The 25,659-nt window shown below is 35.9% G+C and overlaps 1 protein-coding gene across 1 annotated transcript in view; it reads left to right on the plus strand.

Moving 5' to 3' along the window:
* Nucleotides 1–25,659, plus strand: part of LOC150102416 (muscle-specific protein 300 kDa-like) — a 1,203,500-nt gene that overhangs the window by 31,652 nt on the left and 1,146,189 nt on the right. The window contains exon 3 of the mRNA XM_090399574.1: nucleotides 24,037–24,360. Coding sequence (XP_090255700.1) covers nucleotides 24,037–24,360 — 324 coding nt within the window. The remainder of the gene's footprint in view (nucleotides 1–24,036; nucleotides 24,361–25,659) is intronic.

Raw genomic sequence — 25,659 nt, forward strand, 5'->3', positions numbered from 1 at the left:
TGCCTTGTCTGAGAGTATTGTGTCTGCAGAGAAGTTGAGTGTATTTAAGGCACTATATGATTAGCTGTGTGTGTGTGTGTGTGTGTGTGTGTGTGTGTGTGTGTGTGTGTGTGTGTGTGTGTGTGTGTGTGTGTGTGTGTGTGTGTGTGTGAGAGAGAGAGAGAGAGAGAGAGAGAGAGAGAGAGAGAGAGAGAGAGAGAGAAAAAAAGCTCCTAGATGAGTCTTTGACTCCATTGGGTCTTGGGTAACAATAATAATAATAAAGTGGAAAGAAGAAGGTTAAAAGATGTGATATACTAGCCTAACACATAAGTTACTTAAGTTGCTTCAACCATAATTCTAACCAATATAGAATTAAATAGTAGAAATAGTAGAAAATATTCAGTAAAAAAAAAAAATCGTAGAAAATATTCACCAAAAATGGGAAATGTTTTCCAAAAATAAGATCATGAATAAGGGTAAATCTAATAAACATGCTATTAATAACTAGTCTCTTAGGCATACTCATTATTTTTGGAATTCATTACTGTTTATTCTCCATTCCTCTTTTGGGTTGCTTTATAAAGTAAGTGTTCCAGTATGGTAATGAATAATGTGCAGAAATGTTGTGAGCATCCATGAATATTATAGTCTGAGTAGGTCAGATAATATTAGCCTGTAATCCTGCATTAGTTGGACAGACTCAAGAAATTATAATTTGTTGGGAAAAAAAAACAGGGTTCTTATTTCTTGTTGATAGTTAACTTGGCAGAAGCAGTCCAACATATGCTGCTTCTGCCAAGTTAACTATCAGCAAGCAGTGAGGACTTTTTTTTTTCCCCAACAAATTATAATTTCTTGAGTCTGTCAGCTAATAATTAAATTTATTGTAATTAATATTTTTTTCTATGTTGTAATTTCTTTAAAAAATACTGTCATGAATAGCCAGCATATAAGCATTATCACCAGATATTTCAGGTATCATGATATTTTGTTCTTGTTTGGGGGAAAAGACTAATTATGAAGTAATCTTACACTCTAGAAGTTTCATCTTTTAAACAAGTTAACAGGTAATATTAGATATTCGTATTGGCTAAATGATTTAACAGTTTATTGAAGTTTTCATTATCGACAGAATAGTGTGATGGACACAGATGATTGTTTCTTGACTTGAGTAATGAAGCAGGGAATGTAATATAATTAATAAAAACATATTTATCTTCACCAATCATATGGCCTTCAAAAAATTCAAGAAATTTCAACACCACTTAACCATACTTTCTTCTTCTTCTTCTTCTTTTTTTTTTTAGTCTTCATTTTATCTATTTTTTTTTCATAATGTTTATATTCTGTATTCTTTTCAACTATTTCCGTAAGTTTTGTTTAGTACCACTTAACAAAATTTAAGGAACTCCACATATGATTTACTTGCTAGTAGCTTTCTGTATGATTCTTTCCTTTTCTTGAATTGCTTTTTTATTTTCTTGCGATTATTATTATTATTATGCAGGTGCCTGCATGGAGTGCAAAGCTTCATTGAAGGATACTAGATGTGTAAAAATTTTAAGAAAGAAATTCTTCCAATTCAGAGCACTTGTACCTACATCCAATTCAGGGAATTTGTCTCCTTTATTCTTACCGAAGTAGTCAAGTACCTCTAATTTCCTGATATTTGATTCCTACAGAAAACATATAGCTGTTGTTCATATTAACTTAATATTTTTGCAATTTCTTCATTAGCTGTACTTCCCCCCCCCCTCTTCATGCTTCATATTTCTCCCTGTTTTCTTCAATTTTTCTGATAAAACTTGGAGCTTGCTCAACTGAATAATGAATGCTTTGAGCCATTGGTTCAAAAGCAGATTTGTAATTAACCTCAGAAATATAAAAATGCAACGGAAACCTGAAAATATTTTTATTGTAATGAATGTTATCTATCTAAAGTAATCAAGTTAGTGGAGATACAGTTTTTTTTTTGGGGGGGGGAGTATTTTAGATATTATTATAAGCAGAACACTGATTGTAATTGCACATCATTAAAGTTAACAATCTTCTTTTATTGAAAAGTTTCTAAAACCCAGTAGTGCAAATATGCTGTGGGAAAATTAAGTGTTGAATAATGAAAGACATTTTGACATGTTGTTTGAGTTAGAAGCTCATCACTCTGAATGTATATGAAAATATATTCAATGTTAAATTATATATATATATATATATTCCTAATATGCATAACTCTCTCAAATTTTAGTTATTGTTAATAATTATTTATTTGATGCGGTTTGAAATATATGATGTTGCAAGCAACTTAATTCATATGCATTTTAAAACATATATAATGATGAATATTTATTAGCAAATGCATTCGTTATGTTTATTGGGTATATTTTAGTAGACTGCAGAGTTGCATCTCCTAAACTAGAGCATGTGACCTTAACCTCTCCCATGTTGGTGTCTATCTCTATTTTCTGCCAATGACCTACTTGACATGGTTAAAAATATATTTCTTAATGAAACCAATCTCTGCTGCATTGTGACCCTTGCAAATTTAGGTTAATGGTAGTAGTACACAGAAATGAGATATAATGATGCCATCCATAGCTCTGCTTCTTCTATATATAATAGGCGAGTGCTTTTACATCCCTGTTTTGTGGTAGCATTACTATGAACATTTATACAGTGGATCGATTGTATATAATAGTGTTGCATTATAATATTTCTACATTTCATTGTATAAATCCGAAAAGTAATGTGAATATGTTTAAAATATTTTAAGTACAATATTTAACTGATCAGTTAATTTGTGTAAGTAACATACATATAATATTACTATACTATATGAATAATATACATATCATTTGATATAAAAATATATCAAATAAATAGTTGTGTCCTTATATATATATATATATATATATATATATATATATATGAATGGTTTGGATAAATAAGATTCATGAGTAACAGACCTGTGATAATCATAGGGAACTTTATCAGTGAAATTAATCACAATTTGTTCTTTGAGTTGAATGGAGATCACTACTTAACCAAATATTGCAGTGGCTGTGTGAGAGCATTTATTTACTAGAAAACGTTTGTCATACTGTTACCATTTGGTGAGAGTCATAGTTTTTATTATTATTATTATTATTATTATTATTATTATTATTATTATTATTATTATTATTATTCAGGCCTCCATGGAATCAAAAGACTCATGGTGGGAGGTCCTTCCTAGGAAACATAAAGTCTATCATACCACTCTTTGAACTCATTCATCATTCTTGCTCTCACTGCTCTATCAGGCAATGCATTCCAGGGTGTCACCACCCTCCATGCAAAGAAAACACTCCCCACCCTCTTGCTTACAGCTTCCTTATATACTTTCCAGGGATGACACCTTGTCATCTCTCCTTCCTGCTACTCCACCAAGTGAAAAACTCTCCAGTGTCCACCCTGTAACTGCCTCTCAACAGTTTAAAATTCTCGATCATATCACCTCTCCTTCTTTTATCTACCAAACTCTGCAGTCCACATTCTCTCAGCCAATCCTCATAACTAACATTGTTCAGTCCTGAAACCATCTTTGTTATTCGCCTCTGTACCCTTTCCACAGTTAATTTATCCCCTTCAAATCCTGGGGACCAAATTTGAGAACAATAGTCTAAGTGCGGTCTGATCAGGTCTTATACAACGGAATGATAACTCTTCTATCTCTGCAGATCAGCATCCTTCTCAGTATTGCAGCAATGCTCTGGATTACCTTCACCACCTTTGCAATATGCCTCCTGAATTTCAGTTTTCTGTTGATCATCACCCCCAGATCTCTTGTCTCCCTTACTTCCTCCAGTACAGCTCCTCCAATCGCGTATGTAGCCTCCCATCGAAGTATCCCACGCTTCAAGACTATACATTTTGTTGCATTAAACCGATATTCCCATTCATTTGCCCATCTGTCTAGTTTATTGAAATCCTATTTCAGGACCACCACATATGTACTATTACTAATAACTCTTCCCAGCTTCACATTTGCAAACAACTGAATATCCCATTGTCAATGACAATGTCATTGATATAAAGGTTAGACTCTACAGGTCCCAGTACTGAGCCCTGTGGAACCCCCACTTGTAATCTTTTGCTTCCTTGATATTGCCCCACCATACAGACAGCCAATCCTGAATCCAGTTGACTAATCTGACATCTAAACCCACGTGCTGCAACTTAAATATCAGCTTATTATGTGGCACCCTGTCAAATGCCTTTGCAAAATCCAAAAAAAATGGCAGTATATTCCTTTTCCTCATCAATTGCTCTTGTCATTTTATTATAAAAGGCAATCATATTACTTAAGCAAGAGCACCCCTGAACAAATCCATGTTGATTCTCACAGATAACATTACCCTCATCTGCCCAACACAGTATATATAGTCCCTCACTAATTTCTCCAAGACCATAATAACTACTGATGACACACAAACTAGCCTATAATTAGACACATCCAGTCTGCTACCTCCCTTATGCAATGCAACTATCTTACCTTCCTTCCATTCCTTGGGTACCTTTCCGTTAGCCAGACTTTCATTGAAAAGCCAGGTCAGCAGAGCTGTCAGATCATTAGCACATTCTCTCAAAACCTGTGGTGAAATACCATCCAGTCCCACTGTTTTACTGACATCCAGAGTACTCAGTATTTGGAACACACTCTCCTCTTGCACCTCTAAACCTCGAACCTGCCCTACCACTCAAGTATTAAAACCTTCTTCTCCAGTGCTCATTGAACAACTCCACTATGTCCTCTGCATCAATCACTCTAATCCAATTTGTATGTCACAATGTCATTCTTCCACAATCATTTCTCCTCCTACTGGCCACATGGCTAAAAAATTCCCTAGGATTTTCTCTGCATCTTAGTGCCAATCTTTTCTCATATTCCAGTTTTGCCTTCCTCACCATACTAGTCACTCTCCTGGCCTGAGTCTTATATTCTTCATGCATCTGCTCTCCACCCCTCTCCTTATATCTCTTCCATAATCTCTTTTCACGTGCAGTTCCTGTTTGATATTGTTTGTCATCCATTTTACACCAAATTGTATCCGTTTCTTCACTTGTCGAATACAGCTTACTGTTGCTGCTAACAAATATTCCTTCACCATTTCCCAAGCACTAATGATATCCTGTCCTTCCAATTCTGCCCTCCATGGAACTTCCCCAAGAAGATGAAGGCATCATTAAAGAAAAGAGATGTGTGACTTAAATAAAAGAGCCAATAGGCTTCACTTCGGCAATGTAACATTATTTAAATTAAGGGGATATTAACCATCATTTTTTATTTTTTTTATTTTGGTTTAACCAATAAGAATACAATTTGGTGGGCTAAATCCCAAATTGCCAGCCCATCCTCGTTTGTTCAGTATCAAAGTAGATACCCAACAGGGTGCACCACGAGAAGATGAGGATTGGACATTAGGTCAGAAGCCCTGGTCGGTTCTCCACATTCCTTTAAAGGCTATGTGGAGGTCTCCTCTCAGTTATACAGCTTTGACCCTTAAGCACTCCTAATTCACTATATGTATAAATTAAACACAAAAAAACCAAACTTGTGGTGTTTCAACCTAGGGTACAGGGGAATTTGACCATTAAAAAAATTACTTACCTAACTCCTAGTTTCCACCATCTACTTCGACATAGTTCCTTTATGTGACATATAAGCAATTCCAGTGTTTTTCCAACGATTCCATGCATCTCTGGAAGTCCTCAAGTATGACTCTGCAATTCTGTTTGGATTTCCTCAATTCTGTCAAAACAGTGTGCCCTTTCAGCCCAAATTTCATCTTGGGGAACAGGAAAAATTTGTAGAGCAAGATCAGGTAAGGGAGATGGGGGATGACTGTTATGTTTTTGAAAGTCAGGAATTTGGAAGAATCGTCATGGTGGAAAACCCAGTCGTGGTTCTTCCCTTTGTCAGGACATTTGCACCAAATGCTCTCCTACTGCAAAAACCTCAGTAAAACTTGTCATTGACAGTTTGATTGGGGATGGGAGAACAGGGAGAATTCTTTCTGTACAATGCCCTTGATGTTTTTTTTTCTCGCAGTGAATTTTCTGATTTCCACTGCAACAACTGTGTTTTGTCTCAGCTTCTGCAGCAGATTTTTTTCAGTGAAACAAAATTTAATGCAGATTCTTTGCTTCTTAACATCTGCCATTTTAGTTGGAGAAGGAAGTCTCCCAACCAGTAAAACAGGATATTGCAAAAATGCATGTTATCCAAGAACATCCTCTCAGCTTGCCATCTGTTGACATACTGATTCACAAAAGATACTGCTCATCACCTCCCCCCCCCCCCCCATAGTGGTGGAAGACAGTGCTACAACTGGTTCAGGCATGCCATTCAAATTCCTCAAACTTTTGGGTAGCACTTCGAATGTGTATACTCCAGATGATGACCTTTATATTAAAGTTGAAACATCAGGTGATCATTTTGTTTTATATTAAACTAAAGTTTTACTATAACACAATAGTTGTCACTATAATTTTTAAAAATGAATGCTGATCACTGTGTAACTATGATAGAAAAGATAGTGTTAGGTATATAGAATGCTGCCCATGAGGATAGACTGAAGGGTTATGGGTTACAAAAATTGGATGATAGGTAGAAAAGATAGAACAAAATTGAAACATATAAGTTATAGATAGGTTTAATAGCAGTGACACAGAAGACTTCTTTAATTTCCAGGAAGGAAATGAGAAAACAAGGGGCAAGGGATCATCACTTGAAAATGTATAGGAGTAATACTTCACAGATTACTAGTTCGTAACTATCTGCTACATGTTAATCCTGTGTCTGTTTTCAGGATGATGTGAAATTTTTCTATGTAGAAAATTTCTGCACTGTAGCTCAGTTGATTGTTGACAGTGCAGCAATGGGATTATAATTACTTATAATGTTTCTTTTTCCATGTTTATTATATGTTGAGTTAATTAATGGCATTCTTTGGTACATGAGGAAATGCATCCTATTTCAAAGATTTTATTGACGAAAATATGATTCTTAGATGCAAAGATAAAGGATATTAGTGAAGCTGTTAGCTTGCAGGGAGAGGAAAGAAGTGAAAGAATTAATTATTTTGGCAGGCAGGAATGATTTGAAAGGTGAAAAGTGTGCAGTGAGATAAAATATGAAAGAGTGGTTGCTAATAGAAGTGAAAAAGACAAGCAAGAAAGTAAAGATTGTGTCAATGAGAAGATTGGAATGGTGTGCAGGTCATAGATCTATAGAGTGAATTTGATGGACTGATATATGCATGATGGGCTGTATTTAAATGGCTTTTGAGTTAGATCTTTAGAGAAAATGTTGTTCACTGTGAGATTGGAAGTGCAAAATCAGGGAAACCAGAAGAATTAGAGGACGATGCAGTCAGGCGTGGGTTCAGCAATTCTTGAGACAAATGATTGTGCAATGGTGAATGCAGTTTCACAGGTTTCCAATCTGAATGAGTTGGTAATGGCATTGCACAAGTGTAACTGGGAATCCAAAGGGAATGTTGAAATGCATGTACATGAATGCCAGAAGTATCAGAAATAAAGGAGAGGCGTTTTGGGCATGGGTCAGTTCTACATGGCCAAAAATTATTGGAATCAGTATGACTTGGTTGACAGAAAATTATAGGGATAGAATGTAAGGGGTATTGTATAATATTAGGAGGAGGGGTATTGCTGATGATAGCTAAAGGACTTAAACCAAAAAAATTAGAAGTTAAAGAGAATTTTAGGAGAGCTGGTTCGTTTGAGGCTGTCTGGTGTGAGATAAGGATGCATGCTCAGGATCAGGAGGATAAACTAAGTAGGGAAATAAGTGGTTGAGTAGCAACATAAAACAGGAGCTGCAATTAAGAAAACATTGTGTGTGTGTGTTCGTGTGTAGAGGCTTAAGTGCTGTGAGGACATCATGTTGGAGGCTTAACGGATTTTTTACAACACTCAAAAAGAATTAAAATAGAATTTAATACTTCCTATATTTCGTCCTAGTCACTAAGACATCTACGGGGATTACAAAAACAGTTAATGTAACATACACACAAATAATACACAATACTGAGCCCAACAACGTGGGTGACACTAAAGTCCTATCTAGTTGGAGCGCCCTCTAAGGGCAGTAGTAGGTGGCCTGGAATGTAAGGTGGGACCTCTGGATTTGTGTGTATGTTACATTAACTGTTTTTGTAATCCCCGTAGATGTCCTAGTGACTAGGGCCGAAATATAGGAAGTATTAAATTCTATTTTAATTCTTTTTTGAGTGTTGTAAAAAATCCATTAAGCCTCCAACATGATTGTGTGTGTGTGTGTGTGTGTGTGTGTGTGTGTGTGTGTGTGTGTGTGTGTGTGTGCGTGCGTGCGCGTGCGTGTGTGTGTGTGTGTGTGCATGCGCGTGCGTATGGGGGAGGGGGGGTATTCAGTGTGTGATGAATAGACAGGAAAGTAGAGGCCACCCCTGGAAATTGTGTCGAGTGTGGTTAGTAAGTTTGTGCTGACTAGAGTTTTTGCTTGGGGAGCAGTGAGTGAATGGAATGAATTGCCAGCATTAGTTGTGTGTGTACTGACAGTGAATGAGTTTAAGGAAGTATGAAGTACGCAGTTTAAGAAGTATAAAGGTTAAAGGTTAGTGCTAGTCTACCACAATGAGTCTTGTGACTCCATGGAGATACGTGTATAATAAATTTTTTTTATTGATCTCTCAAATATTTGCTTATATACAATAATCATCTTGAATAACATTCAGTATATTATTTTACAAAGTTCAGCACTAAGGACTGCATATATACTACATTATTTGCAATAATGAGATTTTAATACTAATGATGATAACATAATTTTTTGATATTTTTAAAATAAAAAGCACATTAATCATTTACAATTGTATTAATATAATTTACAATAATATTAATATAATTGTAAATTATATTAATAATTTACAATTATCACAGTTATGCAAGTTATTATTAGATTTGCAGTTATTATTATTATTATTATTATTATTATTAAGTGACACCTCCAAGGAGTCCAAACACTCATCGAGGGAGGACACCTATTCTACAAATTTATGTCTCCACCACTTAATTTACCATCTACAGCAAACTGCTACTACCATCACCACCTCCACCAATGTCATATACTGCCCACCACACCACTAGTATTTTTTGTCTGTAAGTTGTGTGTGCTCTCAAGGCCAATTTATCTTTATGTGAGATGAAACATCTGAGTTTCTACGAGGAAAAATCCTGCTACTTCTGTATGAGATCAGCTAATTCATCTTCAATAAAAATAAAAAAAACCATATAAAGGTCACGATGAGAATCGAACTTAGGCCTTTTTACAGTTGAAAGGGTAATGTACCATCTTTTTATCTTTTTCCAATTGCACTACAGAGGCACTTAAACAAATTTCTCCCCAGCAAGGGGAATCGAAACCCAGTTTCCCACATAACATGCAGGGATACTAACCGCTATACTACTGAGGATTTACACAGTTCACTTTTTCTTTTTTTCTTTTTTTTTTTCATATTGTGATTTTACACAGTATTCACACATATACAGTTAAAATATTATTTTTCCTATTTCGAAAAAACGTGCAGTACAATGTAAACTCATTATGCTGGGTATAGAAATAGTGGCATTTTTAGGCTTTATACTAATGCCAGGAGTATCTGGAATAAAGGAGAGGAATTGGTGGTGCTGATAGCATCAGCCTGGCCAAAGATTATTGATCGCTGATATGTGGTTGAAAGATGAGGATATAATAAGAGGAATAGAAGTAGCAGGGTACAGCATTTTTCGGCAGGATAGAAACGGAAAGCATGGTGGTGGAATACTGCTTATGATAAGTGACAACTTATGTCCTCTAAGAGTGGAGGCTTTGGAAGGCAGTGACACTAATGCTTTTGAAAGCATATGGCATGAGGTAGAAATGGCCAAGACAGGATATATAGTGGAGTGTTGCTATACACCAGGGAGCACAGACGATGGGGACCAGGAGATGTTTAGACAGTTGAGCTTGGCAAGTGCAAGAAGAATGATTGTTATGGGAGATTTTAACCACAGCAGTGTAAATTGGAGAGAGGAAGATGCATGTAGCAATAAGGGAATGGAATTTCTAGAATTCTTGAGGGACAAACATCTTAGGGAACAAGAGGTTCAAGAGTTTTGGATTTGGTCATAGCATCAGAAGAATTGATAATAACTGAGACGACATCTCTCCCACTAGATGGAGAGAGCGTGACCATGTGGTCACTCTCTCCATCTAGTGGAATTGGAAGATGAATAGACATGCAGGGGTGTCACAGAGACGGGTATATATATGGAATTATAAGGCAGGTGATTATAATAGTCTTAGACATCAACTTGGGGAAGTTTCATGGAGGAGGAATTAGAAGGCCGGGATATCATTAGTGCTTGGGAAATTGTGAAGGAATATTTGTTATCAGCAATGGTGAGCTGTATTCCACAAGTGAAGAAGAGGACACAATTTGTTATAAAGTGGATAACAAACAATATTAAACAGGAGCTGCATGTGAAAAAGAGGCTATGGAAGAGATATATGGAGACAGCTGAAGAGCAGATGCATGAAGAATATAAGACACAGGCGAGAGTGACTAGTATGGTAAGGAAGGCAAAACTGGAATATGAGAAGAGATTGGCCCTAAGATCCAAAGAAAATCCTAGGGAATTTTTTAGCTATGTGTGGCCAGTAGCAGGAGAAATGATTGTGGAAGAATGATATTGTGGGATGAAAATGGGAATAGAGTGACTGATGCAGAGTACATAGTGGAATTGTACAATGAACACTTTATTGGTGTATTTCATCCTGGAATAATAAATTTTAGTACTAGAGGGATAGGGCAGGTTTGAGGTTTAGAGATGCAGGAGGAGAACGTTTTCCAAATACTGAGTACTCTGGATGTCAGTAAAGCTGTGGGATTGGATGGTATTTCACCATGAGTTTTGAGAGAATGTGCTGAGGAACTGACATCTCCTTCAATCTGGCTTTTCAATAACAGTCTCGCTATGGGAAAGGTGCCCATTGAATGGAAGGAAGGTAAGATAGTTGCGTTGCATAAGGGAGGTAGCAGCATGGAAGTGTCTAATTATAGGCCAGTTTGTGTGTCATCAGTAGTTGTTAACATCTTGGAGAAATTAGTTAGGGACTGTATACAACTTTGGGCAGATGAGGGTAACGTTATCTGTGAGAGTCAACATGGATTTGTGAGGGGGCTCTCTTGTTTTAGTAATATGCTAACCTTTTATAATAAAGTTACAAGTGCAGTAGATGAGGGAAAGGCATATACTGCCATTTTCTTGGATTTAGCGAAGGCATTTGATAGGGTGCCACCTGCCTCTCACTTCTCTACTCACACCCTCTTTATACAGTTTCCAGGGATGACCTCTGGTTCTCCCCAAATCTTCCACTATTCTCTGTAAACTTCTCCAGCATTGATCCTATAACAACCCCTTACCCAACTTGTAGGTCTCTATCATATCTCCCCTCTTCCTCCTGTCCACCAGACTCTGCAAATTACATCTTTTCTATCTTTCCTCATACTTGACATTCCAGAGGTTAGAAACTACCTTAATCAGTCTCCTTTGGACCCTTTCCAATATCTCTTCATTCATCTGAAAACCTGGTGACCAAATCTGGACACGATAGTCCATATGAGGCCTAATCAAAGCCTTATACAATGGAACAAGAATCTCCCTACTTTTACACGTCAGTGTCCTCCGTATCATTCCCAGAAGCCTTTGTGTTGTCCTCACAATTTTGGCGATGTGTCCCCTAAATTTTAGATCCTTATCCACTATCATCCCCCAGATCTCTTATATCCTCTACCTCCAACAATATATTCTCACCAAGCATAAATTCTGCATCCAATTTTTATTTTCCAAATTCTAAAACCTTACATTTTGCAACATTGAACTCACATCCCCATTTCCGTGCTCAATCACTCAATCTATTCAAGTCTTCCTGTAAGGCCACAACATCTTCACCACACTTCATGGTTCGTCCCAACTTTGCATCATCTGCAAACAACTGAATATCTCCATCCAAATCTTCACCTATATCATTAATATACAAGTTAAACAGCAATGGACCTAAAACAGACCCCTGAGGCACTCCACTAGTGACTTTCCCTTTCCTTGATATTGCTCCCCCATACTCAACTTGTTGATACTTATCAGATAGCCAGTCTCCAATCCAATGCACCAATCTAATATCCAACCCCATCTGCTCTAGTTTGACTGTCAACCTATCATGAGGTACTCTATCAAAAGCCTTTGTGAAATCCAAGTTTATTACTGTGTATCCTTCTCTAACCTCTGTCCAAGGAAGCAGTCACTTTATTGCAATAAGTAAGTAGATTACTAAAACATGACCTCCCTTTAGCAAATCCATGCTGTCCTTCAAAGATAATACCAATGTTATCAACCCAACTCTGGATCCTAGTTCTCACAAGCTTCTCCAACGACTTAACCACAACACTTGACACACAGATAGGCCTATAGTTTGATGCTTGAGTTTGATCACCTCCTTTATGAAGTGGCACAAATTTAAATTGCAGCACATGGGTCTGGAGGTCAGGTTGGTCAACTGGATTGAGGATTGGCTGTCCGATAGGTATCAGAGAGTTGTGTATGGTGGGGCAGTTTCAAGTAGGCAGAGGGTTACAAGTGGGGTCCCACAGGGCTTGTTTAACCTTTTTTAACCATATTGTTTAACCTTTATATCAATGACATTGTCAGTGGATTGTAGAGGGATATTCAGTTGTTTGCGGATGATGAGAAGCTTGGAAGGGTTATTAGTAATAGTGGAAATGTGGTAGTCATGGAAGTGGATTTGAATAAGCTAGACGGATGGGCAAATGAATCATTACATTAAATTTATTATGTTATATCATAATATTAGTATGTTATTACATTTTACACAATAATATTATGCGGATTAGTTGGTTTTTTTAATCGATCTCTCAAGTATTTACATACATACAATAATCTTCTTGGGTGACATTCCAACATGTTATTTCACAAAGTACAGCAACTTAGTGCTGCATATTATAGTTCATTTTCTATATTAGATTTCAATTAAAAAAAATTAATAATAATTTTTTATGATTATGTATTATGCATTTACAACATTACAACATGCATTGTTCTTGTATTGACAATAAAGTTTATAGAGTTTTTTTGTATAATGAATTAATAATAGGAACTGTAGTTGGTAATTTATAGTTGCAGTTGAATAAAATTACATTTTTACAGTATATACACAATAAAAATAAATTATATACGTTTAAAATTTTTGCTTTAATGTATTTAAGTGCTGTAGTTGTATATAAATGGATTTTTTTTCTTTATGTTGATCACATTTGAGGTGTAATGTGTCAGTTTCTATTCTCGAAGCTTTTTATTAAACTTATCTATTTTTTTAAGTGTAAGAGTAATAATAAGTTTAAGTATAAATAATTAAATAATTTGTCTAACCATCCATACATACATAAGTCATTCCTGATTTCTGGTCAGATGAATTTTATTAAAATATATTTTGTGGAATTGTTACAAATCTTTGTTTGAGCTAGCTCCATTTTTCATTTGGAAACATTTGCAGGGGCACAAAGATCCAAATCATATCGAAACTATAGTTTTAATAACTTCAATCTGGACACATGGATGGATTAAATTTAATAGCATGTGATATTCTGAATTTTTACTGTAATATATCCACATGCTGTATCTTTGGTTTAAGTTTAATTATTTTTATTGGCAAAATGATTTTGCCAATAAAACTGCGATTTTCATTTTATTTATTTATTTATTTAAATTGCAGTAATTACGGATATTACCAAAACCAGTTCTAAATTACCAAAATAAAATTATTTTCGTAAGTTTGCACTGGATTGTAATATTTTAATGTATAAATATTTTAATGTATAAGATATAAATACATTAATATTTTAATGTATTTATATCATTATTATAATTATTATTATTATTATTATTCAGGCCTCCATGGAGTCAAAAGACTCATCGTGGGAGGTCCTTCCTAACAAACACAAAGTCTGTCATACCACTCCTTAAACTCATTGACCGTTCTCACTCTCACCACTCCATCAGGCAATGCATTCCATGGGTAAACCACCCTCCATGCAAATAAACCACTCCTCACCCTCTTGCTCACAGTTTCCTTTTGTAACTTCCAGGAATGGCCTCTTGTCATCAATGACAAGAGGCCATTGTCATTGATGCTCCGCTGTTCAACCAAGCAAAAGAACTCCCCAGTGTCAACCCTATAACCACCTCTCCTTCTTCATATCACCTCTCCTTCTTCTATCCACCAAACTCTGCAGTCCGCATTCCCTCAGCCAATCCTCATAACTATGTACAGTCCTGAAACCGTCTTTGTTATCTGCATTTGTATTCTTTCCATGGTTAATTTATCCCCTTTAAATCCTGGGGACCAAATCTGAGAACAATAGTCCAAGTGTGATCTGATTAGGGTCTTATACAATGGAATGATAACTGTTTTATGTCTACAGGTTAGCGTCCTTCTCATTATTGCAGCATTCCTCTGTGTTACCTTCACCACCTTTGCGATGTGTCCCCTAAATTTTAGGTTTTTATCAATCATCAACCCCAGATCTCTTGTCTCCCCTACTTCCTCCAGTATAACTCCTCCCATAGAGTATACAGTGTCCCATCGATGTTTCCCAAACCTCAAGACCTTACATTTTGCTGCATTAAACCGAAACCCCCATTCATTTGTCCATCTATCTATCTTATCTCTTGCAGGGCTGCGCACCTGCACTATTACTAATAATCCTTCCCAGATTCGCATCATCCACAAACAACTGAATATCTCCTTGCAATCCACTGACAATGTCACTGATATAAAGGTTTAACAATATAGGTCCCAGTACTGAGCCCTGTGGGACCCCACTTGTAACCCTCTGCCTCCTTGAAACTGCCCCACCATACACAACTCTCTAATACCTATCAGACAGCCAATCTTGAATCCAGTTGACCAACCTGACATCCAGACCCTTGTGCTGCAACTGAAATATCAGCTTATCATGTGGCACCCTGTCAAATACCTTCGCTAAGTAAGAAAATGGCAGTATATGCCTTTCCCTCATCTAATGCTCTTGTAACTTTATCATAAAATGCTAGCATATTGCTAAAACAAGAGTGCCCCTTCACAAATCCATGTTGACTCTCACAGATAACATTACCCTCATCTGCCTAATGCTGTATACGGTCCTTCACTACTTTCTCCAAGATCTTACTAACTACTGATGACACACAAACTGACTTGTAATTAGGCACTCCCAGTCTGCTACCGCCATTATGCAAGGCACTATCTTACCTTCCTTCCATTCCATGGGTACCTTTCCTGCAGCCAGACTTTCATTGAAAATCCAGGTCAAAGGCACTGTCAGTTCCCTAGCATATTCTCTCAAAACTCATTTTGAAATACCATCCAGTTCCACAGCTTTAGTGACATCCAGAGTACTCAGCATTTCAAACACACTCTCCTCCTGTACCTCTAAACCTCGAACCTGTCCTATCCCTCTAGCGTTAAAACTAACTCCTCCAGGACGAAATACTCCAATAAAGTGTTCATTGAACAATTCCACTATGTCCTCTGCATCAGTCACTCTATTCCCATTTTTATCCCACAATATCATTCTTCCACAGTCATTTCTCCTCCTACTGGCCATATATCTAAAAAATTTCCTAGGATTTTGTGTGAATTTTTTCTTGACTATTATGTATAATGTTCGTCAAGTTGCTTTATTTTGTCGTCCTACATGTTTCGCCAATTTTTCTATCGGCATCTTCAGGGAATACAAACTAGTAAGCTATATGAAGGTAACAGACTAGGTTATAACTGATGGTTCTAATTCATACAAAAAATTAATATTGAACGAGACAATGACTAATTGGCCTATAGAAGTAATAAGAAAGTTAAAATCAATGCACCCACTGTCTCCAAGCATGTATGGCGTTCCTAAAATTCATACAGAAGGTATACCATTACGTCTAATAGTTGATGGAATCTATTCTCCCACTTACCAACTGTCCAAGTACCTTGCTAAGATTTTACAACAACACATTCACGTATCGGATACTTATATTAAAAACTCACAACATTTTATAGATAAAATAAAAAACATCCCTATCTATGAAGAGGATATACTAGCAAGCCTAGACATTACATCTCTGTTTACAAACATTCCAGTGGTTGAAGTCATCAACATCTTAGACAACTTGTTCCCAAGAAACATCACTACTTTGTTTAATCACTGTTTAACTTCTAACTATTTTATTTGGCAAAAAACTGTCTACAAACACCTCACCGGATTAGCAATGGGTAGCCCCCTCTCCCCCTCTTGTGCAGACTTATTCATGGAAGATCTAGAAGAAAAAATCTTATCTCAGATCATTCCAAAACCGAAAATTTGGTACAGATATGTGGATGATATCTTTCTCATTTGGGATCATACGAAAGAAGAATTAATGCATTACCTTAACCAAATCAATAGTTTCCATCATACCATCAAATTTACATTAGAAATTGAAAAAGATGGAAAACTGCCATTCCTTGACATCCTAATAAAGAAACAAACCAATAATAGTATCAACCTATCTGTTTATAGAAAACCTACAAATACTGGACGTTACCTCCATTTCAACTCGTCTCATCATATAGCTCAGAAACTTAGCATTATCCATATGCTCAAGAAAAGAGCTATACTGTACCCAACAGATAAGAATGACCTACAAATGGAATTAACTACAATATCCAGAGAACTATCTTTAAATGGTTATCCCAAAAGACTCTACAACAAGATTCTGTTGACTGATAACCACATAGACAATGTGATGACGTCCAATACATCAGTACTATTACTATTCCATTTGTCAGCAGCATTTCCAAAAAATTAGCTAACCTTCTAAAACCACATAATATCAGAGTAGCATTCAAGCCGATCAACACTATTCATAAATTTTTAAGATCACCGAAAGATCCTCATCCATTCTACAAGTACTCTGGAGTATATAATATACCTTGCTCATGTGGTATTAATTATGTAGGTCAGACCTCTAGAAGCTTTGAAACGAGAAAGAAAGAACATATAGGATATGTCAGAAACAACAGACAAGACATTTCAGGCCTTTCTTGCCACTTTGCCTCTACTAACCATCACATTGAGTGGGATAAGAGCCGTATGCCCTATAGAAGATAGCTACCATTCAAGGAAGCAGCTACAGTTGCCCGTAAAACTGAAAATCTAAACAAGAATCAAGGTCTAACCTTACCAGAAATTTGGAAAGCTTTAATCAGATCATTAAACATCAAAGAAATGAACTTTCATGACAATTACATCATGAACCATAACGAATAAATCACGTTCCCAAGACATGCGCATGGTCTCGTTCAATACTAATTTTTTGTATGAATTAGAACCCTCAGTTATAACCTAGTCTGTTACCTTCATATAGCTTACTAGTTTGTATTCCCTGAAGATGCCGATAGAAAAATTGGCAAAACATGTAGGACGACAAAATAAAGCAACTTGACGAACATTATATAAAAAAAGTGTAATAGTCCCTAAGATTTTCTTTGGATCTTAGGGCCAATCTCCTCTCTTATTCCAATTTCCTCTTACTTACCATACTAGTCACTCATCTGGCCTCTGTCTTATACTCTTCATGCATCTTCTCTTCATCTGTCTCCTTATATCTCTTCCATAGCCTCTTTTTCGCATGCAATTTGTGTTTAATATTGTTTGTCATCCACTTTACTCCAAATTGTGTCCTCCTCTTCACTTGTGGTATACAACTTACCATTGCTGTTAACAAATATTCTTTCATAATTTCCCACACACTAATGATATCCCAGCCTTCCAATTTCTCCCTCTATGAAACTTCCCCAAGTTGATGTCTTAGACTATTATAATCACCTGCCTTATAATTCCACATACATTCTTTGATGCCTTATAATTCCACATACATTCTTTGATGCCTTATAATTCCACATACTCTTTGATACTCCTGCATGTCTATTCATTTTCCAAGTCAAAACCATATGGTCTCTCTCTCACTGGTGAGAGAGATGTCATCTCAGTTATTATCAACTCTTCTGATGCTATAACGAAATCCAAAACTCTTGAACCTCTTGTTCCCTCTATTACATGTTGCCTAAGATATTTGTCCATCAAGAATTCCAGAAATTCCATTCCCTTATTGCTACATGCATCTTACTCTCCCCAATTTATACTGCTGTAGTTAAAATCTCCCTTAACAATCATTCTTCTTGCACTTGCCAAACTCAACTGTCTGAACATTTCCTGGTCCCCGCCCTCTGTACTCCTGGGTCTGTAGCAACACCCCACTAAATATCCTGTCTTTCCCACGTCTACCTCACACCATATCCTTTCAAAATCATTAGTGTCACTGCCTTCCAAAGTCTCCACTCTTAGAGGACATAGGTCGTCACTTATCATAAGCAGTACTCCACCACCACGCTTTCCCTTCCTATCCTGCTGAAAAATGCTGTACCCAGCGACTCTATTCCTATTATTATATCCTCTTCTGTCAACCACGTCTTGGTGATCCCGATAATTTTTGGCCAGGCTGATGCAATCTGTGCTACAAATTCCTCTCCCTTATTCCGGATACTCCTGCCATTAGTATAAAGCATATAATGCCGTTGTTTCTATGCTCAGCATTATCCCCTCTAGACTCCACTGGGCTCGGTGTTACCTGATGTCGTCCCCCTTCTCCCAAGTATCCATTCCTACAAGAGGCTACCCCTGCTACCATCCTCCCTGGGACACACTGACTTGTTCAGAACAGCAATCTCTCCAGATGCCTACGTCCTTCCTCATTCAAATGTAAGCGGTCTCTTGCATACAATTCCCCTCTGTCCTCAAACGCACTCCAAGCATCCACATGTTCCAGTCCTCTCTTGCCACACATTCTAGCTATTATGTCATTCGATATTATTGCTCTTCTGCTCAGCTCATCATTATCATACCTAGGCAACACACGCACTATCTTTCCTCTCTGTGTCTTCTTTCTTACCACATCAAGCAAGAATCTCATATCTCTCGCCCCTATTTACACTGCCACTCAAGTCATTTGTTCCCACGATCACAATCATCTCATCCACCCTTTCACCTCTCTTAACTGCCAAAGCCACAGTTTCTATCGTTCCTCCTGGCAAACACTTCTCACACATCCGATCTTGAAAGCCACGGATCATTGAGTCCCCATACTTTATACCTCTTACCATTCCCTCTCTCCTATTGTTTCCATTTTCTCCTCTTCTCTCATTCCCTCTCTCTCTCTCTCTCTCTCTCTCCTACTGTTTCCATTCTCTCCTCTTCTAACATTCCCATACCTCGCTCTCATTTTCTCTCTTCTACCGTTTCCATTCTCTCCTCTTCTAGCATTCCCATACCTCTCTCCTCATCATATATCTTTAGAATCCCTATTAAAAGTTTTCTTGTTTCTATTTAATTTTTATTTATTTATTTTATTTTATTTATTTTATAAAAAATAATTTTTATTTCAGTCAGACTAGTTTTAGTGGCAAAATTATGTGTCACCATAATTTTAAGAAACAAATTACTTCTCATCATTTCCCAAACTATGCTCCACAGAACACTAGTGTTGTGAAAACTCATAATTAATCATTTAAAAAAATAATAAAATAATTTTAATGTATAATTAGTTATAATGCTTTCCAGTAATATAATGCTAGAAAGGAATTAATTAAAGGAATTAAAGGGAAAAAATTGGATGACACTGAAACAAATGCAATTTTTTTTTAATCATAATTTGTGTTGTTTTAGTATGTATATATGTATATAATTTTTCTGATAAATAAAGATGTAGACTACAGCTTTAATTTTAAACTGATTTTATAATTTTTATTCATATTTCTTTATTTTTATTTTGTTTTCAAAAATAAGATGTTATCTGTTTTTTATTTAAAAACCATATAGTAACAGAACAAAATAATATAACTGTTCTATAAATTCATTGTAAAATGAAAAGTATTCTGTGATTAAAAAAATTTGGGAAATGCCCATCTAGAGCACATAATCCAAACATGGATAGACATTTTCAAAAACTTCTCACTGTAAAATACTCTTTGGATTTTAAAAAAAGTACCATTGTTTGATTAACATAAATTTGTCACTGAAGTCTTCATTATATTTATCACAATAATGATGTCTGCAATGGCTGATTAATGATACCAGCAATTGAATATTAAACTTTGAACAGTTTCTAATTCTGTAAACAGTTATAAGAGTGTACCAAAGCCGATACATAGCTGCAATATATTTGATCATATACTTACATTCGTAGTGTACTTATTTTCATTCTTTGACCACAGAGTTTGATTTAAAATTCTCTCTCTCTCTAATTCTGTTTTTATTGACAAAACAGTTCAGAATGGATTCTTTCTTGCTTTGATGGAATTCAGTGAAATTTGATGTGTAGAATCACTACAAAATGTAATTTGTTTTAAATTGGGATGAGAAAATTATGCAAAACAAAAGTGTGCTTTTACTATATATCATCACTAGTACTACATTACCCAAGTCCTATAGTCTGTACTGTCTTGAGTTTTTCTATGCTACTGAGTTTAACCATTTCTTTAATCTCATCTCCCTGCCATCTCCTTAGTCTTCCTGTGGCTCTCTTTCCATCTCTGGGAAGCCCTTCAGATATCAACTTTGTTCTTTTTCGAATGTTACTTTTTTGCATTATGAAATGTGTCGATTGCCATTTTGATATTTTAATAGCAGTCACAATGTTTCTCACCCTGGTCTGAGCTCTGACCCTAGTAGTGCACTTTCTGTCTTGAATAGTCATTGTTCTTCTTATTATTATTATCATCCCACACCTTAAACACACTCAAATTCTCTGCAGTCTGCAGACACCACATTCTCAGCTAAGGCATTCCAATCAGTCAGAGCTCTGCATGAAAAAAAAACTGTGTTTTACTCTTTTGTTCACCCTTCCCCCCCCTTATACAGCTTCCAGGGTTTACTTCTGGTATACTCTCCTGATCTCCCACCATTTTCTGTAAAACCTCTTCAACATTGATCCTATAACAACCCCTTATTAACTTGTAGGTCTCTATCATATCACTCCCTCTTTCTCCTATCCGCTAGATTCTATAAATTGCATCTTCTCAACCGTTTCTCATATTCAACATTCCAGAGATCAGAAACTAATTTATTATTCAATCCCCTCTGTTCTAGTTTGACTATCAACTTATCATGTGGTAATCTATCAAAAGCTTTGCAAAATCTAAGTATACTATTGTGTATTCCTCTCCTCTGTCCAATGAAGTCATCTCTTATTGTAATAAATACGTAGATTACTAAATCTCTACTCGTCATGGTATTCTTCATTAACCAAGTAATCTGGTTTTAGCCATTTATGCAATATGCCCTCTAAACTCTAAATTTCTTGGAGTAGAGGTCTCTCAGTTTGGTATACAGCTGTTAATCTTTTCACTTCAGAATGCACGGCCCTACATTTTGCCTCATTAAACTAACATCCATTATCTTAGTCAGTAGAGTCTATTCAAGTCATCATGCAAAATTATAAAATCATCTTTATTAACTATTGCTCTTACCAATTTTGCTTCAAAAGCAAACAACAGAATAGTTCCTCTCAGATCCTTTCCTATATTGTTAATGTACAAATTAAATAGTAATTAAATAGTAGTGGACCAAGAACAGAGCTCTATGGCATGTGACTAGTCACAGGCCTTCTACTGGACTCTACTCCTAAATAAACTCTATCTGGTATCTCTTCATCAACCTTCCTCTTATCCACTTCACCAACTTTCTGTTTATCCCCATGTTTTGCAATTTATTGATTAGAAGTCCTTGTGGTATCCTATCAAAAACTTTTGCATTACTTGGAGAGTGGTGAATGAGTGGAATGGTTGCCACAGTCAGTTATGAGTGTATTGTCTTTTAATGGGTTCAAGGAGAGGTATGATTGATTGTGTGGACAGATTTGATCTCCTGCAATGAGTAAGTTCAGCAGTATTACTTTAAACCCATTACCTTTATCCAATGTAGCTAACACTGTATTATAAAAGGTTAGGAAGTTACTAAGGCATGACCTACCTTTCACAAAAGTAAATATTTTTCTGGTGCTGGGAATTGAACCTGGGCTTCCACGGTGAGAGCCAGGCATTTTAAACCACTAGCAACATTCTCTTCCTTTTTAGTTTTTGCTTAACCTTATTATTCATCTGCTTCATGCTTTCTTGTTTATCCAGATACCAACACATGCTGATATCGGCTTAATCCATTTCCTGGTAGCTGATTTACTTTCCACGTATTGCCTTTTGATATTCTCTAAAGCTTCCTCCTTAGTCTGTTATAATCTCCTGCTTTTTAGTCACAAAATGGTATTCTGTATTACCTATAGAGCATAGAAGAACTTTGGATAATACAGAATACCATTTTACACACAAAGTAATATTCCATATCACCCAAAATTCCAGTTCATCTATACCTGCCTAGCTGCATCTCACATCAAAACTATGCAAGTAATCTTAGTCACTGGAGTAGTATGGATATTCCTCATCATCATCATCATAACACTAATTATGGGTATAGACCATATTGGTCTCTTCTGGTCTCTTTATCCATCCAATATCCTTTTTTGAGATCTACCCTGCCTTCTCTTTCCAGTTGGCTTATATTTTAGTATTTGTTTAGGATGTCGGGTGTTGGCCATTCGGTTTACATGTTCAATCGATTTTTGTTTATAATTGTTTAGTTTTTCTTCTATTGATTTTGTTTTTAGTTCTTTTAAAATGTCTTCATTCTTTTTTTTTTTATCTAATAATGTGTATTTTGCAGTTCTTCTCATATATCTCATTTCACTACTTTTTATTCTTTGCTTATCTTGTTTATTTATTGCCCAGATTTCACTGCCATATAATAATGTGGGCATTGCTAAAGTATTGTATATTTTCAAGCATTGTTTCTTTTTGTACTATATTTGGGTTGAGTGTTCTATTTATCAGGCCTATAATCTGTAAAAATTTTGAAGTTTTTAATTTTATGTCTTTTTCTCCTTCTTATGATATTTCACATCCAAGATAACTGAAAGTATTTATCTGTTCTATTATTTTATTATTAATAACTATTTTGCTTCTAACTGGAGTTTGTCCACAAAATGCCAGTGTTTTAGTTTTATCTATGGAAATTTTCATTCCAAACTGTTCTACTATAATGTTTAAATTATATATTGCTCTTTGTAAATTGCCTTCCTTATTTCATATTATTATATAATTCAGTCCACAGGAAAATTATATAGGCCGAACATCACGAAGCCTAGAAATCCAACAAAAAAGAATATATAGGGGATGTCCACAACAACAACAGAACAGATATCCCAGGATTAGCCCATCATTTCTCGATTTCAAACCACTCCATCGATTGGGACAACAGCTCCATGCTGCACATTGAAGAAAATTTCAGATGTAGGAACTTTAAAGAAGCTGCAGTAGTACTCCGGACAGGAGACAATCTCAACAGAAATCAAGGCATGATACTAAAAGACATTTGGAAAAGCTTAATAAATTCACTATGCTTAGCAGAACCCAACTTCACAAAAAACTAGAAAACGCAATCAACAAACAATGACTAAGACTCCACGCTCCATGCTCTTGATGTTACGCGTCATTTCAATTTAAATTAATTAAACTGTTGTTACTGCATTCTTTTTTAGCATTTAAGTTTAGTGTATCCATTTCTTGTCCTGAAGAAGCCAGACAGACTTAGCTGGCGAAACTTGTCAACGATTGTATATATTTATAAACAACTATGGTCCACTAATAAATCCAAAAACAAAATTTTTCATACTTAGTGTCAAGGGACCAAATATTAACAGTTACAATACCAAAATTTTAATTAGTCAATTATTCTTAGCATTAATGATTTACTGATTTTTTCCCCATAGGATATTCAGAAAGAGTTAACTGAACATCAGACAGATCAAAATTCAGCTCATCAGCAGGGTCGTTTACTTATTGAATCAGATTCTAGTACATTCACTTCTGTTCAAAATCAGCTGACACTACTAGACAGAGATTGGGAACGAGTGGTGACAGAGGCAGGTTTGAAAGAAAAGCTTGCCAATTCTGTTTTAGTGCTGTGGAAAGAGTGCATCTCTCTTCGTGATCAGCTGTTATCAGCAATACAACAGGTTCATGAATCTATTCAAATACCTCTTCAAATTTCATGTGATATTGTTCAAGTAACAAGCTCATCAGATAAAGCAAAAGTATGTATTGTTTAATTTTTATTATTAATTTTGAGAATTTTCTGTATTAATCAGTATTTTCATTAATTTTTTTCAAACACTGTGTGTAGTAGTTAAGAAAATTCTTAACAAGCTTTAGATTAAAATATAAGATGTAATTCTCATATTCTCATACAAAATGTAATTCTTTTCTTTCTCCTAATTCTTATATGTCATTCTCATAATTCTAATACAAGATGGAATTCTCATAATTTTAATACAAGATGGAATTCTCATATTTCTCATACAGCGACACAGGAATGCTTTGACACTGGAGCAGTTGCCAAGTGCACCTTTGTCAGAAGTGTGCCAGTGATAGGATGTTTCATGTCAAAATTATCATTCTAAAGAAGGCAAATAAGGGCATTATGGAGGCAGCATAAGAGAAGTGGAAATAACCAATACCATGAGGATTACGAAGACCAGGCAAGTGAGGTGACTTGGTTGATGAAAGTAGCTAAAGAGAGGTACGAACAACAGTTAGCTAATGAAACCAAAAAGAATCCTAAGGAGTTCTTTCGATATGTAGCCAGCAAAAGAAAGAATGATATTGATTGGAGAAAATGGTATAAAGACAGCTGTTGCGGAAGTTCTGGTGAAGATACTTAATGAGCAGTTTATAAAAATCATTCAATCTTCTGAATGTAACTTCATGTCGAGATTGAAAACAGTTGATGATGGGGAGGAGAGACTGACTGTAAGTGAACAAGAGGTGTATGGGGGAGTTGAGCAAACTAGATGTTAATAAGGCTGTGGGACTTGATAATATATCACCACGTATTCTGAAGGAATGTGCCAGGGAGTTGACACCAGCCTTGACATATTTTTTTAATATGAGTCTTGCACTGGGTCAAGTGCCTAAGAAGTGGAAGGAGGGCAAGATTGTGCCACTTCATAAAGGAGGTGATTGAACTCAAACATCAAGCTAAAGGCCTGTCTGTGTGTCAGGTGTTGTGGTTAAGTTGTTGGAGAAGCTTGTGAAAACTAGGATCTAGAATTGGGTTGACAACAATGGTATTATCTTTGATGGACAACATGGATTTGCTAAGGGGAGATCATGTTTTAGTAATCTACTTACTTGTTACAATAAGGTGACTGCTTCCTTGGACAGAGCAGAAGGATACACAGTAATATACTTAGATTTCTCAAAGGCTTTTGATAGATTACTGCATAATAAGTTGATAGTTAAAACTAGAGTGGATGGGGTTGGATATTAGATTAGTGCATTGGATTGGAAACTGGCTATCTGATAGGTATCAACAAGTTGTGTATGGCAGAGCA

Source organism: Typopeltis vanoorti, chromosome 10 (assembly GCF_054136105.1).
Source record: "Typopeltis vanoorti isolate ZY-2024b chromosome 10, IOZ_Tvanoo_1.0, whole genome shotgun sequence".
Classification (NCBI taxonomy): Eukaryota; Metazoa; Arthropoda; class Arachnida; order Uropygi; family Thelyphonidae; genus Typopeltis; species Typopeltis vanoorti.